At 43.0% G+C, this 15,376-nt stretch overlaps 1 protein-coding gene and 1 pseudogene across 1 annotated transcript; one reads left to right on the top strand and one right to left on the bottom strand.

Moving 5' to 3' along the window:
- Positions 1 to 632: 632 nt before the first annotated feature.
- On the top strand, positions 633 to 6,969 carry A4GNT (alpha-1,4-N-acetylglucosaminyltransferase). Its single transcript, XM_034995517.1, has 2 exons — positions 633 to 1,043; positions 4,529 to 6,969. Exons 1-2 carry the CDS (start codon positions 633 to 635, stop codon positions 5,141 to 5,143), a joined length of 1,026 nt encoding a protein of 341 aa, XP_034851408.1. The 3' UTR covers positions 5,144 to 6,969.
- A 5,719-nt stretch (positions 6,970 to 12,688) lies between these two features.
- LOC118004260 lies at positions 12,689 to 13,902 on the bottom strand (annotated as a pseudogene).
- Between the last annotated feature and the right edge of the window lie 1,474 nt (positions 13,903 to 15,376).

Raw genomic sequence — 15,376 nt, 5'->3', positions numbered from 1 at the left:
TTTTCCCAAATGAATTAGTTTTAATTTGGCTATCTTTGACAGAAATGAGGGTGCTTTTAGGGAGAAAAAATAAATTGCAACAACACACCCACTGTAGATGTTAGATTCTAGTTCTGATTAATTGACTTCAAATGTTTGTTGTGTGCCTATAAAATTGGGCCAGATCCTGAGTCCTTCTAGTTTCCTCAAATACCTGGCTATGACTCTCCAAAGAAGGTTTTTAAGTTTCTCCCATTCTCTTGACTTGGAAACCCTGAGAACCAAAAATGTCTGTTTCCCTGAAGCCCTGCAAACTGAAGCTAGACAACCTGGGGTAAACTTCAGAAAACTTTCTACCATAGCTCATGTAGTGATGTTCTCCATGCCTGTTGCTTTCTGGGCCACTCAAAAGGATGAATGATTATTTTCCTGTTTTGAATCATCCTCAGATTCCTCAGATAAACCCTAGTGAATGCATTTTTCTTTTTACTATTACTGTACTTGATTTGATCCTTTTTTTTTTTTTTGAGGATATCCTCAGGGTGATATTCATGGCTCATTTTCTTGTGTGCCATCTTTATCAGGTGTTGTGAGTGTATTTTTGTAATGAGTTGTGTTGCTTTAAAGGAGCGGGCCAGGAGAGAGACGTAGACATGCTGAAGGAGCTCCAGCATTCCCTGTTGGTCGTCCTGTTGCTTGTCTGTGTCTTCTTCTACCAGCTGAATGTGAAGTCCCGCTGTCTCTTCTCCTGCCTTCCTCCCCAAAAGTCCCAGCAGGACCTGGAAACCCTCCTGGGCCATGGGCGCGGCATTGTGTTCATAGAGACCTCGGAGAGAATGGAGCCAACTCCGCTGGTCTCTTGTGCTGTGGAGTCTGCTGCCAAGATTTACCCTGGGCAACCCGTGGCATTCTTCATGAAGGGTCTCTATGATACCACACGGCTGCCCTCAAACAGCACTTACCCAGGCTTTTCCCTCCTCTCAGCAATAGACAATGTTTTCTTCTTCCCTTTGGATATGAAAAGGCTGTTTGAAGACACACCGTTGCTTTCATGGTACACTCGCGTAAGTATTCAGAGAATCTTAGGAGGTCAGCGTTGGGAGGGACCGCAGAAAAGGGGTCCCATCTGCTCATTTTGTGGATAGGTAAACTGAACGCAAGGACTCAGTGTCAGAGATGGGACTAGAACCCAGATCCTGGTCTTCTTTCTACAGCGTTGAGTCCTGATTCAAATAAACAGGAGAGACTTAAGTTAGGTTCATCTCGAGCCTCGTGTCTTATGCCTCCAGCTTTATTTCTTAGGAATAAGGTTTCTTTTGAGACTATTCTTAACTGAATGAGTTTCTAGATCCTTTCTGGGGGTATAACCACTTATTTTTCATTTATTTAAACCCACCTATGTTAATTTTTTTTGCATCTGAGTGGGAACCTAGGCAATATTTAATTTGAAAATGATATGAATAGAAAATTCGTGAAGGATCAGGCAGAGAGTGCTGCTATATGAGATCGGATTATATTAAGATATGACCAAGAAACTCCTGGAGCTCTTGAGAATTTTGTAATCTTCATCTTAGTAACATAGCATAATAGGAAATAATATTTCAATTAAATATTTCTCTCACAGAGGACCCACGATTGGATAATTCTTAAGGAAATTACAGTAGAACCACTCAATAACTTCACTATGAAGGCGTTAGCTGTGACATCTTATGAAGACTACAATGCAATATGGAATAAATACACTTACGTTATAATGTTAACTGTAATTGTTTTAGCTATGTGCCCCCCCCAATCTACGTGGAAGAAAACAACCTGAAGAAAATAACACAACACACGGTAATAGTAGGTGTTTTTGTGTGATTGGATTAGGAGTGCATTTAGTGATGAGAATATGTTCATTTTATAAATAAAATTATTTTAAAAACTCCAAAATAATTTAAAAATCAACATCCAAATAATACCATTTGCTGGCCATGTAAAATCCTTTCTAAGTTCTAAGCGTAGGCTAGACCAAAAGGCAGCAAGCATTTTCTCTGTAAAGAGCCAGATTGTAAATCCTTTAGGCTTTGCAGGCCAAGAGACAATAGTGAGGCCACCGTGCACCTTCTTGTGTTAGTTCCCTGTGGCTCCTGCAACAGAGGACCTCACACCGGGTGACCTAAACATTGGTTCTCTTATGGTTATGGAGGCCACAAGGCCCGAATCCATTTCCCTGGGTGGATGTCACGGTGCTGACAGGGGCCCAGTTCCCAGGGAGACACTAGGGAAAAATCTTTCCTGTGAAGATCTGCACATCCCCTTTTCCTCTGTGTGTGTGTGTGCGTGTGTGTGTGTGTGTGTGTGTGTGTGTGTGAAATTTCCCTCTACATCTGTCTTTAAACGATACTTGTGATAGCATTTAGGGCTCATCAGGACAACCTGGAATAATCTCCCCATCTCAAGATCCTTAATGTAATCACATCTGCAAAGACCCCTTTTCCACGTGTGGTGACATTTATACGTTCCAGGCTCTCGGGCCTGAGGTCTTTGAGTGGCCATTACTCCGTCTACGGTCCTGCGGGGAGGACACACTAGCACCTAGTTCTGCCAGCTAGAGGCATTTCTGGACTAAGTGACAGGCCTGAGGGGGCGGTGGCTAGCTGTACCCTTGGCCCCATGGGACTTCTAGATCCTAGTGTGCCCATCTCTTCTCCTGAAGAGCCTGGAGCTCTCAAATTGAGGCTCATCAGGAGGTAATGGATCAGCTCACCATACTGAGCTGCCTGCACAGGGTCCCCAACAAATAGGCAGCGACCAGCACGAGCCCCTGGGAGGCAGTAGGGCAGGCCACGGGCCAGGGATGCAGGCCCTGGTAGTGGAAGGGGCCCCCTGGAGGGAACACGCTGGAGAGGTCCCTGTCACTCTCAGGGCTAGCCTGCTAGAGGGTGTTCCAGGAGGACTAAACAAGCAGTGTGTTGGCCTACTTCCCCCACACCTGGGCTAGTGAACATTAGCTTAACTGTGCTTTGCTCCTTGGACAAATAAATCTCTGCTCCGATTGTCTTGGAAGATGCCGCGTACTATACGCCACCCCCCCTTTTTTCCCCTCGCAGACTAATCATGTACATGAGGAGATGAAAGTTTCTGTAGTTTTGAACTAAAGAAACGTTAATTTTATTCAACCCAGCATTTTCCAAACTTATTTGAGCATGGACGCCTCTTTCGGTAAGACATAAATGTTTTCTTCGAGCTAATGTTCCATAGGGCATAGGTCCTCTGAGCTGTATGTCAATTTTACAGTGTTGAGTTTTAGGAACAAGGTGGGCCCTGGGACACATCTGACCACTTCAACAGCCTTTCCTAACTTGCCTCTGTGCTTCTGCCCTTGCCACCTCCCAAGTGCCATCCCTGTCGGTTTTCCACATAGCAGCCAGCATGACCTTTTTAAGACTAAGTCAGATCACATCTTGCCTCTGTGCTTCTGCCCTTGCCACCTCCCAAGTGCCATCCCTGTCGGTTTTCCACATAGCAGCCAGCATGACCTTTTTAAGACTAAGTCAGATCACATCACTCCTTTCTTCCAAACCTTCCAAATAATTTCAGTCTTCACCCCAGCCTATGTGATCTGCCCTCCCTCTCCACCCATCCCTCTCTGTCCTCATCTCCTATCCCTCTCCTTCACTACTCTGCTTCGGCCACGCTGCTTCCTTTCTGTTCCTGCACACAGAGAGTGTGCTCGTAGCTCAGGGCCCTTGCACTTGCTGTCCTTCTACCTAGAACCCTCTTCTCTGAGATATCGGCATGGTTCACTCATCAGCTTCATTCAGGTTTCTATTGGAAGCCAAGATAAGTTAGGGCTCCATTCTGCCCCCTTCACAGTCCCCTTATCCAGCTTTTTTTCCTTTGCAGTCCTTATGAACACCCAACATATTATATATTGATTTGTTTATTGTCTATCTCCAACCAGTAGGGATTTTTATCTGTTTACTGCTACCTCCTTAGCAACTATAACAGAGCTTGGCACATAGAAAGTAGGCCTTCCATGAATATTATCAAAGGAATTAACTAGTGAAAGAAGACATACATGCATTTTAAGAGCCCTCTACCAATTTCTCAAAGAGCATACATATTGATCTATTTACAGTTTCCTAGTGTATCTTTTCTTTATCAGTTTTTAGCATTTTTAGGACTCAAGAAATCCTTCACAGTTTCGTATTTGTGGTTAATGTACACCCTGCTGAAAATGACTCAAAGGGTTTATTGTGAAATCCCTGCTGGGTTTCTTCTTTACCATTCCACTGCTTCAATTTTTTTTTTTAAAGCAAATTCACAAAATCCTTAAAAGCTGCTAAAATCTTCCCGTTGTCACTGATTGCTATAAACTTCTCACTTGAAGGCAAATTTTTGGGTGGAGGTAAGTTTGGTAAATTTGCAAAATTGGGCTTTTGTGCAGTAGATTTTTGAGAAGCTGGCTTGCTTCCTTCTCCTCAGCCGCCCTGAGCTGGCCTCCCTTTGGGACACCTCGCCCTTTCCCGCTGCTACTGTGGCTGACTTGCTCCTGTTCTCTCAGATCAACGCCAGCATGGAGAGAAACTGGCTCCACGTCAGCTCAGATGCGTCCCGCCTGGCCATCATCTGGAAGTATGGCGGCATCTACATGGATACTGATGTCATCTCCATCAGGCCCATCCCCGAGGAGAACTTTCTGGCTGCACAGTCTTCTCGGTACTCTAGTAACGGGGTGTTCGGGTTCCTCCCCCACCACCCCTTCCTGTGGGAGTGCATGGAAAACTTTGTTGAACACTACAGTTCAGAAATTTGGGGCAATCAGGGTCCCAGTTTGATGACGAGGATGTTGAGACTATGGTGCAAACTTGGAGACTTCCAGGAAGTGAGTGATCTCAGGTGTTCGAACTTGTCCTTCCTACACCCCCAGAGATTTTACCCCATCTCCTATCCAGAGTGGAGGCGCTACTATGAAGTCTGGGACAGAGACCTGGGCTTCAATGACTCCTATGCCCTGCATCTGTGGAACTACATGAACAAGGAGGGAAGGACTGTGGTCAGAGGAAGCAACACGCTGGTGGAGAACCTCTGCCGTAAGCACTGTCCTAGGACTTACAGGGACCTGATTCAAGGCCCAGAGGGCTCGGGCACTGGGACGCTGGGTCCAGGTAACAAATAGAGCCAGCACTGGGTTGCTGCTGCTGTGTCGTAGGACTGGACGCTTCCTGGAGTGGCAGCTTTCGGTTCATGCCCACGTTGCCTGGGGGGTGGGGGCTTACCCGCATATCAGTAAGGATCAGCTTTCTCTGTCTGTAGTAGAAAAACCCCAAAGTTTACACACCACCCTCGGTGTGTAAAATAGAGAAGCTTCTTTCTCTCTCATGTAAAAGAAGTCTGAAGGTAGGTGATTCGGCGGTGGTGGGGGTGGGTATGGTCACTGCGGTCATCAGGGACCTGGGTTTCTTGCATCTTTTTGTTTGTCATTTGCCATCCTTAGTGTCCACAGCCCATGGTCTATATGGTTGCTTGATCTCCAGCCCATTATGTCTGCATTTCTGGCAGCAGGAGGAAGGAAGGAGGAAGGTGTACCTCCTTTATTTTATGGAGACTTCCTACAAGGCCCTTATAAGGCTTGCCCCTACATCTCACTGGTCAGAGCGTATCTGCAAGAGAGGCTGAAAAATTTAAGGAGGAAGAGAAAATGGGTGTTAGGAGAGGCAGCTAACAGTTTTGCTACTTGTTAAATTTACTTCTGTAAGATTAATTTTAGGACCTGTTAGAGAATTGACTGGGGAAAAAGAGACTTGATTTCTGGTCCTGATTTTGATGTTCATTATTACATTCAGTCAGTGAGCATTAACTGAGTGCCTTTGGTGTGCCGAGCACTGATTTAGCTGCTGAAGATACAGCTGGATCAAGCAGACAATGTTCTGTCTTGGTCAATCTGGGCTGCAGTCGCCAAGTATCATAGACTGGGTGGCATATAAACAACAGGAATTTACTTCTTACAGTTCTGGAGGCTGGTAATCTAAGATTAGGGTAAGGATCCTCTTCCGGTGGCAGAGGGCACTTTTCTTGTTGAATCTTCATATAGTGGAAAGGGTCAAGGAAGATCTCTGGGGTCTCTTTTATAGAGGAACTGATCCCCCTCATGAGGGCTTCACCCTCATGACCTAATTACCTCCCAAAGGCCCCACCTCCTAATATCATCACATTGAGGAGTAGGATTTCAACATATGAATTTTGGGGGGACATGAACATTCAGCCCATTATAGGTCCCTCGTACTTATCCTAATGACTGGCCACATCCCCCTCTGATACCCTCTTGCTTTTCCCAGGGTGTTCTGCTGTTCCCTATCCTACCTCAATTGGCTCATAAAAGCAAATCACAAATTCTAATTTTTACAAACCACTTCCCCTTTAACGGTCACATAAAAATTTACCTCCTCTTTCCAGGAAGTGTGAGAATCAATATTTCTTCTACAAATATTCATCAACCAAGATTTTCTAGCACTTTCCTTTTGATAGTTGGCTTTACGGGAAAAATAGTTTCTATTTTTTCCAAATATAAAAATACAATGATTTTTCAAACTACATTCTCCAACCCCCCATCCCATTTCATTTTGATATTTCCCCCTTTGGGAATCACTGCTCTGACAGTCTTATTAAAAATACTCACAAGTCATGTCTCCTGCCCAGCTTTATTTATGCCTGGCTACTTGCTCTGGATTCTTAGATATCTGATACCATGGTCAGATTTTGGGGCCTGCTGTTCCTCCTCACAGCTGAACCCCTGCTGGTTTTCAGCTCTCCTGATTGTCCCCAGAGGTGAGGATTTTCAGGGCCAGCCCTTTCAGGGAGGAAAGTCACACACATTGGATCTCATTTCTACATCTGGATAATACATGATAGATGGTTCTCCAACTAACATTGCCAAAGGTTTTGAAGGGATAGGAATAGCTTTAATATTTCTTTCCTTTTCTTTTTTTTTTTAGAGAGAGAGAGAGAGAGAGAGTGCATGCGTACCCTTGAGAGCAGGATGGGGGTGGGAGGCAGAGGGAGAGGGAAAGGGAAAGAGAATCTTAAGCAGGCTCCATGCCCAGCGTAAGCCAGAGGTGGGGCTCAAACTCATGGCCCTGAGATCATGACCTGAGCTGAAATCAAGAGTCCGATGCTTAACTGACTGAGTCACCCAGGTGCCCCAGGAACAGTTTTAATGTTTCAAAAATATATGAGTTGTTTCATGATGGGACCAAATAGGTCAATCTGAATGTCATATATTTTTATGTGGGGCTGTGATTATATGAATTCATTGTGTTAATGTTGATAATTTGATGTTTATAGGGAGATTTACCTGACAGTAAAATGTCTCTGATTAATAAAATGTGGGAAATAAATTAATAATGTATTGCTTAAGAAGTACAGTTTGTTTTATAGAAAAGGGTATGTCAAGACGTGGTAGTGAGGGGGTTGGAGCAAAGGGTTAAAGCTGTGAGTAGTAAGAAGTGTGGGATTTCTGGGGCTCCAGATGGCCCTGGATTCCTTCTGGCCTTTATTCTGTTAGTCTGTGCCACAATTATGCAACGATAGACTTTGGAAATAGGCCATGCTGGTGGCTTCTCTATATTAATTTTTTTCTTTTTCCAAATTCCACACTCATTCTTAGAATTTCAAACAACAAGATTGTATAGAGCAAAGGGTGAAAATGCCTCTTGTACCATGTCAAGTTTGGTATGTCTCTCTCTCTTTTTCTCTGCGTGTATAGCGTGCTATCGGTAAGAAGCTTTGGCCACAAGCCTTCCAAGTATTTCCAGCTAGCACCTTGTCTGCCCTGGCTCTTCCCTCCAGCACCCCCACAATGCAGCCAGTAAAGGGTTAAGTCTGGCCCCAGCAGGCTGTCTAGTTTCCTGCTCTAGGGCTAGTGCCTGTGCAAGTCTTGTAGTTAAATATTTGAATATCACCCCTGAATTTCTCATATGAGTTTTTATTTTTTATTTTCTTTATTTTATTTTTTAAAGATTTTATTTATTTATTTGACAGAGAGAGAGACAGTGAGAGAGGGAACACAAGCAGGGGGACTTTTGAGAGGGAGAAGCAGGCTTCCTGCTGAGCAGGGAGCCCGATGTGGGGCTCGATCCCAGGACCCTGGGATCATGACCTGAGCTGAAGGGAGATGCTTAACCCATTGAGTCACCCAGGTGCCCCCTTATATGAGTTTTTAAAAAACATACTATTATGTCAGTTGTTTTTCACTTTAACAATATGTATTCTGGATACCTTTTTTCATTAGCACAACTTATTCTTCATAATGGTTGCAGAATGTTTCATTTTAGGATATATATCATAATCTATTTAATGAATACCCAACTGGTGGACATTTAAGTTGACTCTAATTCTAATAGTGCATGTAATGCTGTAGCAAAAGCTCTGATTCCTGCATTTTTGAGGACTTTATTTTTTCATATGTGGTGCCAAATTATTAAAAAAAAAAAGCTGTTTGAAATTGCTCATTTTCCCATCCTTCACCAATGCCAAAATCTATTTATTTATTTTAATTTTTTTAAATTTTTATTAACATATAATGTATTATTTGTTTCAGGGGTACAGGTCTGTGATTCTTGAGTCTTACACAATTCACAGCATTCACCATTGCACATACCCTCCCCAGTGTCCATCACCCAGCCACCCCATCCCTCCCACTCCTCTCCACTCCAGCAACCCTTAGTTTGTTTCCTGAGATTAAGATCTCTTATGGTCCGTCTCCCTCTCTGGTTTCGTCTTGTTTCATTATTTCCTCTCTTCCCCTATTATCCTCTGTCTTGTTTCTCAAATTCCACATATCAATGAGATCATATGATAATTATCTTTCTCTGATTGACTTATTTTGCTTAGCATAATACCCTCTAGTTCCATCCACGTCATTGCAAATGGCATGATTTCATTTTTTTGATGGCTGCATAATGTTCCATTGTAAATACATACCACATCTTCTTTATCCATTCATTTGTCGATGGACATCTAGGCTCTTTCCATAGTTTGGCTATTGTGGACATTGCTGCTATAAACATGGGGGTGCACATGCCTCTTCGGATCACTACATTTGTATCTTTGGAGTAAATACCCAGTAGTGCAATTGCTGGGTCGTAGGTAGCTCTATTTTCAACTTTTTGAGGAACCTCCATATTGTTTTCCAGAGTGGCTGCACCAGCTTGCATTCCCACCAAGAGTGTAAGAGGGTTCCCCTTTCTCCGCATCCTCGCCAACATCTGTCCTTTCCTGACTTGTTAATTTTAGCCATTCTGGGGACTGGTGTGAGGTAGTATCTCATTGTGGTTTTGATTTGTATTTCCCTGATGCCAAGTGATGATGGGCACTTTTTCATCTGTCTGTTGCCCATTTGGATGTCTTCTTTGGAGAAACCAGAGACAAAGAATCTGTACTCAAAAAACTATAGACTACTCATGAAAGAAATCAAGGAAGACACAAAGAAATGGAAAAATGTTCCATGCTCATGGATTGGAAGAACAAATATTGTGAAGATGTCAATGCTACCTAGAGCAATCTACACATTCAATGCAATCCCCATCAAAATACCATCCACTTTTTTCAAAGAAATGAAGCAAATAATCCTAAAATTTGTATGGAACCAGAAAAGACCCCGAATAGCCAGAGGAATGTTGAAAAAGAAAAGCAAAGCTGGTGGCATCACAATTCCGAACTTCAGGCTCTATTACAAAGCTGTCATCATCAAGACAGTGTGGTACTGGCACAAAAACAGACACATAGATCAATGGAACAGAATAGAGAGCCCAGAAATGGACCCTCAACTCTATGGTCAACTAATCTTTGACGAAGCAGGAAAGAATGTCCAATGGAAAAAAGACAATCTCTTCAACAAATGGTGTTGGGAAAATTGGACAGCCACATGCAGAAGAATGAAACTGGACCATTTCCTTACACCACACACAAAAATAGACTCAAAATGGATGAAAGACCTCAATGTGAGGCAGGAATCCATTAAAACCCTTGTGGAAAACACAGGTAGCAACCTCTTCAACTTCAGCCGCAGCAACTTCTTCCTAAAAACATTGCCAAAGGCAAGGGAAGCAAGGGCAAAAATGAACTATTGGGACTTCATCAAGATAAAAAGCTTTTGCACAGCAAAGGAAACAGTCAACAAAACCAAAAGACAGCCAACAGAATGGGAGAAGATATTTGCAAATGACATATCAGATAAAGGGCTAGGATCCAAAATCTGTAAAGAACTTATCAAACTCAACACCCAAAGAACAAATAATCTAATCAAGAAATGGGCAGAAGACAAAAATCTATTTAATTTTAACCAATACAATAGTTTTAAAAATGTATTTAATTGTCACATTAATTTTGGTGAGGCTTAGTGTTGCACATGCTTAATAATATATATTCTCTTAATCTGTGAATTACCTAATATATTTTGTCCTCTTTTCTCTTGGGTTGTTTTTCTATTTCTTATTGACTTGTAACTACCCTTTGTATATCAAGGTCACAAACATTTTTAATATTTTAGTTGCAGGTTTTTTTTCAGTTTTTCCCAGTCTGCCATGCCTCGGGTTTATTTCTAGACTCAGAGAGTGGGTCCTGGTTAGGCTGACTGTGCATTTTTCATTTTGCAGAAGAGAAAATCTTTTTCCTGAGAAAGGAGATCTCTTCTTAAGTGCATCAGTGTCCTTCAAAGAGATTTTTTTCAGGGAATGGGCTAAAGTGTAGATCGTGCCTAGGGAAGAGGTCCGCCCTCGGCATCAGCCAATTCTTGACATGTGAGAGTGCAGGCCTCTTGTTGCCAGATCCTTAGATTTTTTCAAGAGAAATCAGCAAACCAGATTTTTATGTAAAATCTCCCTTTGACTATCTACCTGTCTATACATCAGCACTGTGAAACCCAACAATATACTTTTGACCTAAAATTACCTCATTTACCATGCATGGCCAGCATCTGGGAGATGCTGGGAGATCTGCCCCATACACCTCAGATGTCCTTCCGGAAGCTGGAGCTGGCTTCTGAGCTGTGATGCCAACAGCTGACAGCAGAGAGCACTCCTATTGTGGGCCGCCTAAGCTCTACAGTCCACCTTCAGTCAGCAGTCTGTCCCACTGTCTCCTGACACATCCCTAAGTGGAGGGAGGAGACACGCTGTGATGGTGTGTGTGCTGAGTCAGGGACTGGGTGTCTGTCACTGGCTGAGGAAGGGGTGAAAGGCTACGGGGCCAGATGAAAACCATAGGTATTGAGAACCCACCCTTTTCTCCTCCCATCCAATAGTTATGGCCCAGCTGCTCATGGTGACAGTGATGTTCCCTGGACTAGCCATTTAGGGTCAGTCTCCTTCGGCATGTTCCTGCATCACGGACTATCTCCCTGTCCCCAGCGGTGCTGCCAACCCTTTTGTGTGCTGTGGCAGAGGTGGTACAGGAGAGTGGGACGGCTCCCCAGTGCTAGGTGACCTAGTCCATTATAAACCCGTGGTACCCTTTGGAATCTAGAACAGAGCCTGCACACAGTAGGCCCTCGATAACTCTTGGCTGTACTGAATGTTGAAGTGTGGCCCAGTGAGTGAAGGATGTGGAGGGTTCCGTGCGTGGGAAGCCTTGGTCAGCTGAACATGGAATTACTGAACATTTGGAATTACTGACCAGGTAGATGAAGCTGTACGCCAAGTTCACTTTCTCACAACAACCCTGTAAAGGAGGGCACCCCATTTACAGGTAGGGAAATTGAGGCTGCTGCAAATGACACATACAAACACACACAGGGCCCGTCAGAGCTACTTCCTGCACACTTTGGGGATACAGTGGGGAGAGAGCTGAGAAGCAAATGCCCCAAGCCCCCACAGATTTCACATTTGACTGAACTTGAGAGGACGCATCACTGACTGCCAGGCCCCTGGAAATACTTCAGCTAAGTTGGTTCTCATAATGACCCTGCTAGATAGAGTTTATTTTTCCCATTTTATAGAAGGGTTAAGTGATTTTTTCCAGGGTTACATAGTTTGGGAATGTGGAAATATAAAACGTATATTTTTTAAAATTTTAATTCCAGTAGAGTTAACATTCAGTGTTATATTAGTTTCAGGTGTACAATGTAGCGATTCAACAATTCTGTACATGACTCCGTGCTCATCACAAATGCACTCCTTATCCCCTTCACCTATTTCACCTGTCCCCCACCCACCTCCCCTCTGGTAACCATCAGTTTGTTCTCTATAGTTAAGAGTCTGTTTTTTGGTTTGATTCTTTCTCTCTCTTTTTCCTTTGCTCCTTTGTTTTCTTTTTTTTTATTATTTAAAAAATTTTTTTTTTAAAGATTTTATTTATTTATTTGAGAGAGAGAATGCGATAGAGAGAGAGCATGAGACGGGGGAGGGCCAGAGGGAGAAGCAGACTCCCTGCCGAGCAGGGAGCCCGATGCGGGACTCGATGCGGGACTCGATGCGGGACTCGATGCGGGACTCGATGCGGGACTCGATGCTGAGACTCCAGGATCATGACCTGAGCCGAAGGCAGTCGCTTAACCAACTGAGCCATCCAGGCGCCCCCTTTGTTTTGTTTCTTAAATTTCACATATGAGTGAAATCATATGGTATTTGTCTTTCTCTGAATGACTTATTTCTCTTGGCTTTGTACTTTCTAGCACCATCCATGTTGTTGCAAATGGCAAGACTTCATTTTTTTTTTTTTTTTTTTTTACTCTTAAGGCATTTATTTATTAAAACGTTCTCTGCCAAGATTTCACATTAGCTGAAAATTCAAATCAGTCTTTACATTTCTCTACTGAGGTTTCCACCTCAGTGTATCACATAAAAACACCTTCTCCAGCAATCAGTGTTACCAGCGTCTACATGGTGAGCCCCATGGTCAGCCTCTTTGTTCCCTAGGTGACCCAACTAGATGTTAATACTGCTCTGCTACAGGGTAAAAGCTCCTAACTCAAACTCATTGGAAAAGGGGTGAAACTTCTGCAAAGTGCACTTTAAGAAGAGGTACTGTTTGCTCATGAAAAGAAACCAGTGAGTCCTCTAAGAATAACAAAAGCGGGTATTTACAGTTAAGCACATGATTTGGAGTGAAGAATTCGGATGTTGCTCTGCTGGTCCAGGCCGTTAATACTTTTCTTGCTCCTCCTGTGGGCCCCCTTCATCAGGTATCACAAAGCCTTCATCTGTGGCATACAGAATGTCCACGATCCTCTGCAATACCAGGTTGTTTTCCCCCTTGTTCTCCTGGCAAATCAATTCAATGTTCCTTAGCTTTCCAAAGTAGAAATCTCTTTCTCCAAGTCTTCGATGGTAAGTTTCAATACGTTGACCTGTTGCATCAATTCAGCTGCTTCGTCATCCCTGTTGCCCACACCAGGATTCTTTCGCACTACACCCGGGCCAGCCTTGGTTGCAGTAGTCCTGTGTGTTGCAATGGACCTCTGTGGAGCTGCGCTGCTAGAGCTGAGAGGTTTCTTCTGTTTGTTCAGAGCTGGAGCAACAAGGGAGGGAGCCACTGCCATTTCTTGACCTTGTCTGGCAGCTACGGGGTCATAGTCTTTTCCATCATAGTTTGCATCAAAAAACTTCTTGATGCACTGAACACATTCAAAACTGTCCTGAAACTTTCCTTTTACTAATTTGTCCACAGAATTATTTTGTCAACACCCATTCTTTTAAAACCTGCTTGTAGTATTTTGAAGTTCTGGATGTATTCATGTTCTAGCTTAGCCTGGAATTTCACTTTCTTCAAGGCAATGGAGCCAGGGAACAGCATGTCCATAAACTGACAGTAGGCAGCCCCTGAGCACAACTGTTTGATCTTCGTCAGATTCAGCTGCAGAGACTCATTGATCCAGGCCAGCATGTCATGTCGACTTAGGTTATCACTGGTGACTGACGTTGAATATGTGTTCACCGCCATCTTCGGCTCTCGGTGGGACCGCGTCCATGGCCTGTGCCCGGCTTCGGTTCCGTCTTCGTCTCGTTCAAAACCCAAGACTTCATTCTTTTTTATGGCTGAATAATATTCCATTGTAAGTGTATACCACCTCTTTATCCATTCATCTATCGATGGACACTTGGGCTGCTTCTATAATTTGGCTATTGTAAATAATGCTGCAATAAACATAGAGATGTGTATGTGTCCCTTTGAATTAGTGTTTTTGTATTTTTTAAGTAAATACCAGTAGTGTAATCATAGGGTAGTTCTATTTTTAACACTTTGAGGAAGCTGCCTACTATTATCCACTGTGGCTGCACCAGTTTGCATTCCCACCAAGAGTGCCAGAGGGTTCCTTTCTCTCCACATCCTCAACAATTGTTGTTTCTTGTGTTGTTGACTTTAGCCATTCTGAAAGGTGTGAGGTGCTATCTCATTGTGGTTTTGATTTGCATCTCCCTGATGATGAATGATGTTGAACATCTTTTCATGTGTCTATTAGTCATCTGGATGTCTTCTTTGGAGAAATGTCTGTTCATGTCTTCTGCCTAGTTTTTGATTAGATTATTTGTTTTTAGGATGTTGAGTTGTATCAGTTCTTTATATATTTTGGATACTAACCCTTTATTGACTATGTCACAGGCAAATATCTTCTCCAACTCAGTAGGTTGCCTTTTAGTTTTATTGATTGTTTCCTTCACTGTGAAGAAGCTTTTTGTTTTGATGTAATCCCAATAGTTTATTTTTGCTTTTGTTTCCCTTGCCACAGGAGACCTATCTAGAAAAATGTTACTACAGCTGATGTCAGAGAGATTGTTGCCTGTGCTCTCTTCCAGGATGTTAAGGCATCTTTGACTCTAAAGCCTTGACTCTTTGCTCCCCTCTGATAGGCGGCAGGAACTCCTGGAGTGAAAAGAGTGCCCTGGCCAGGAGAGGAGGAATAAGATTCCCCATCAGAGTAGATGGCTTACAGACATCCCTACTTGATCTTGGTCCTGGCCCCCGAGGTCTTTTTTTTTTTTTTCCATTTAAAAAATAGGGGTTATATATATATCTATATCTATATCTATCTATCTATCTATAATCTCATAACATTTACCATTTTAACTATTTTCAAATGTACAATTCAGTGGCATTAAGTACATTCACATTGTTGCACAGCCAACACCACTCTTCTTCTCTAGAACTTTGCCATTGTCCCAGGCTGAAACTCTGTACCCATTAAACAATAACTTCCTATTCCCTACAGTCCCCTCACCCTGCCCCAGCCCCTGGTAACCACTATTCCCCTTTCTGGAATATCTCTATGAATTTAACTATTCCAGTTACCTTGAATAAGTGGAATCACAACATTTCTCCTTTTGTATCTGGCTTATTTCACCTAGCATAATATTTCCAAGATTCATTCATATTGTGGCATGTATCAGTATTTCATTATTTTTAAAAATTTTTATTT

This window comes from Mirounga leonina, unplaced genomic scaffold, assembly GCF_011800145.1.
Source record: "Mirounga leonina isolate KUSES-001 unplaced genomic scaffold, KU_Mleo_1.0 Mir_115, whole genome shotgun sequence".
Classification (NCBI taxonomy): domain Eukaryota; kingdom Metazoa; phylum Chordata; class Mammalia; order Carnivora; family Phocidae; genus Mirounga; species Mirounga leonina.
This window is presented reverse-complemented; position numbering and strand designations above follow the sequence as displayed.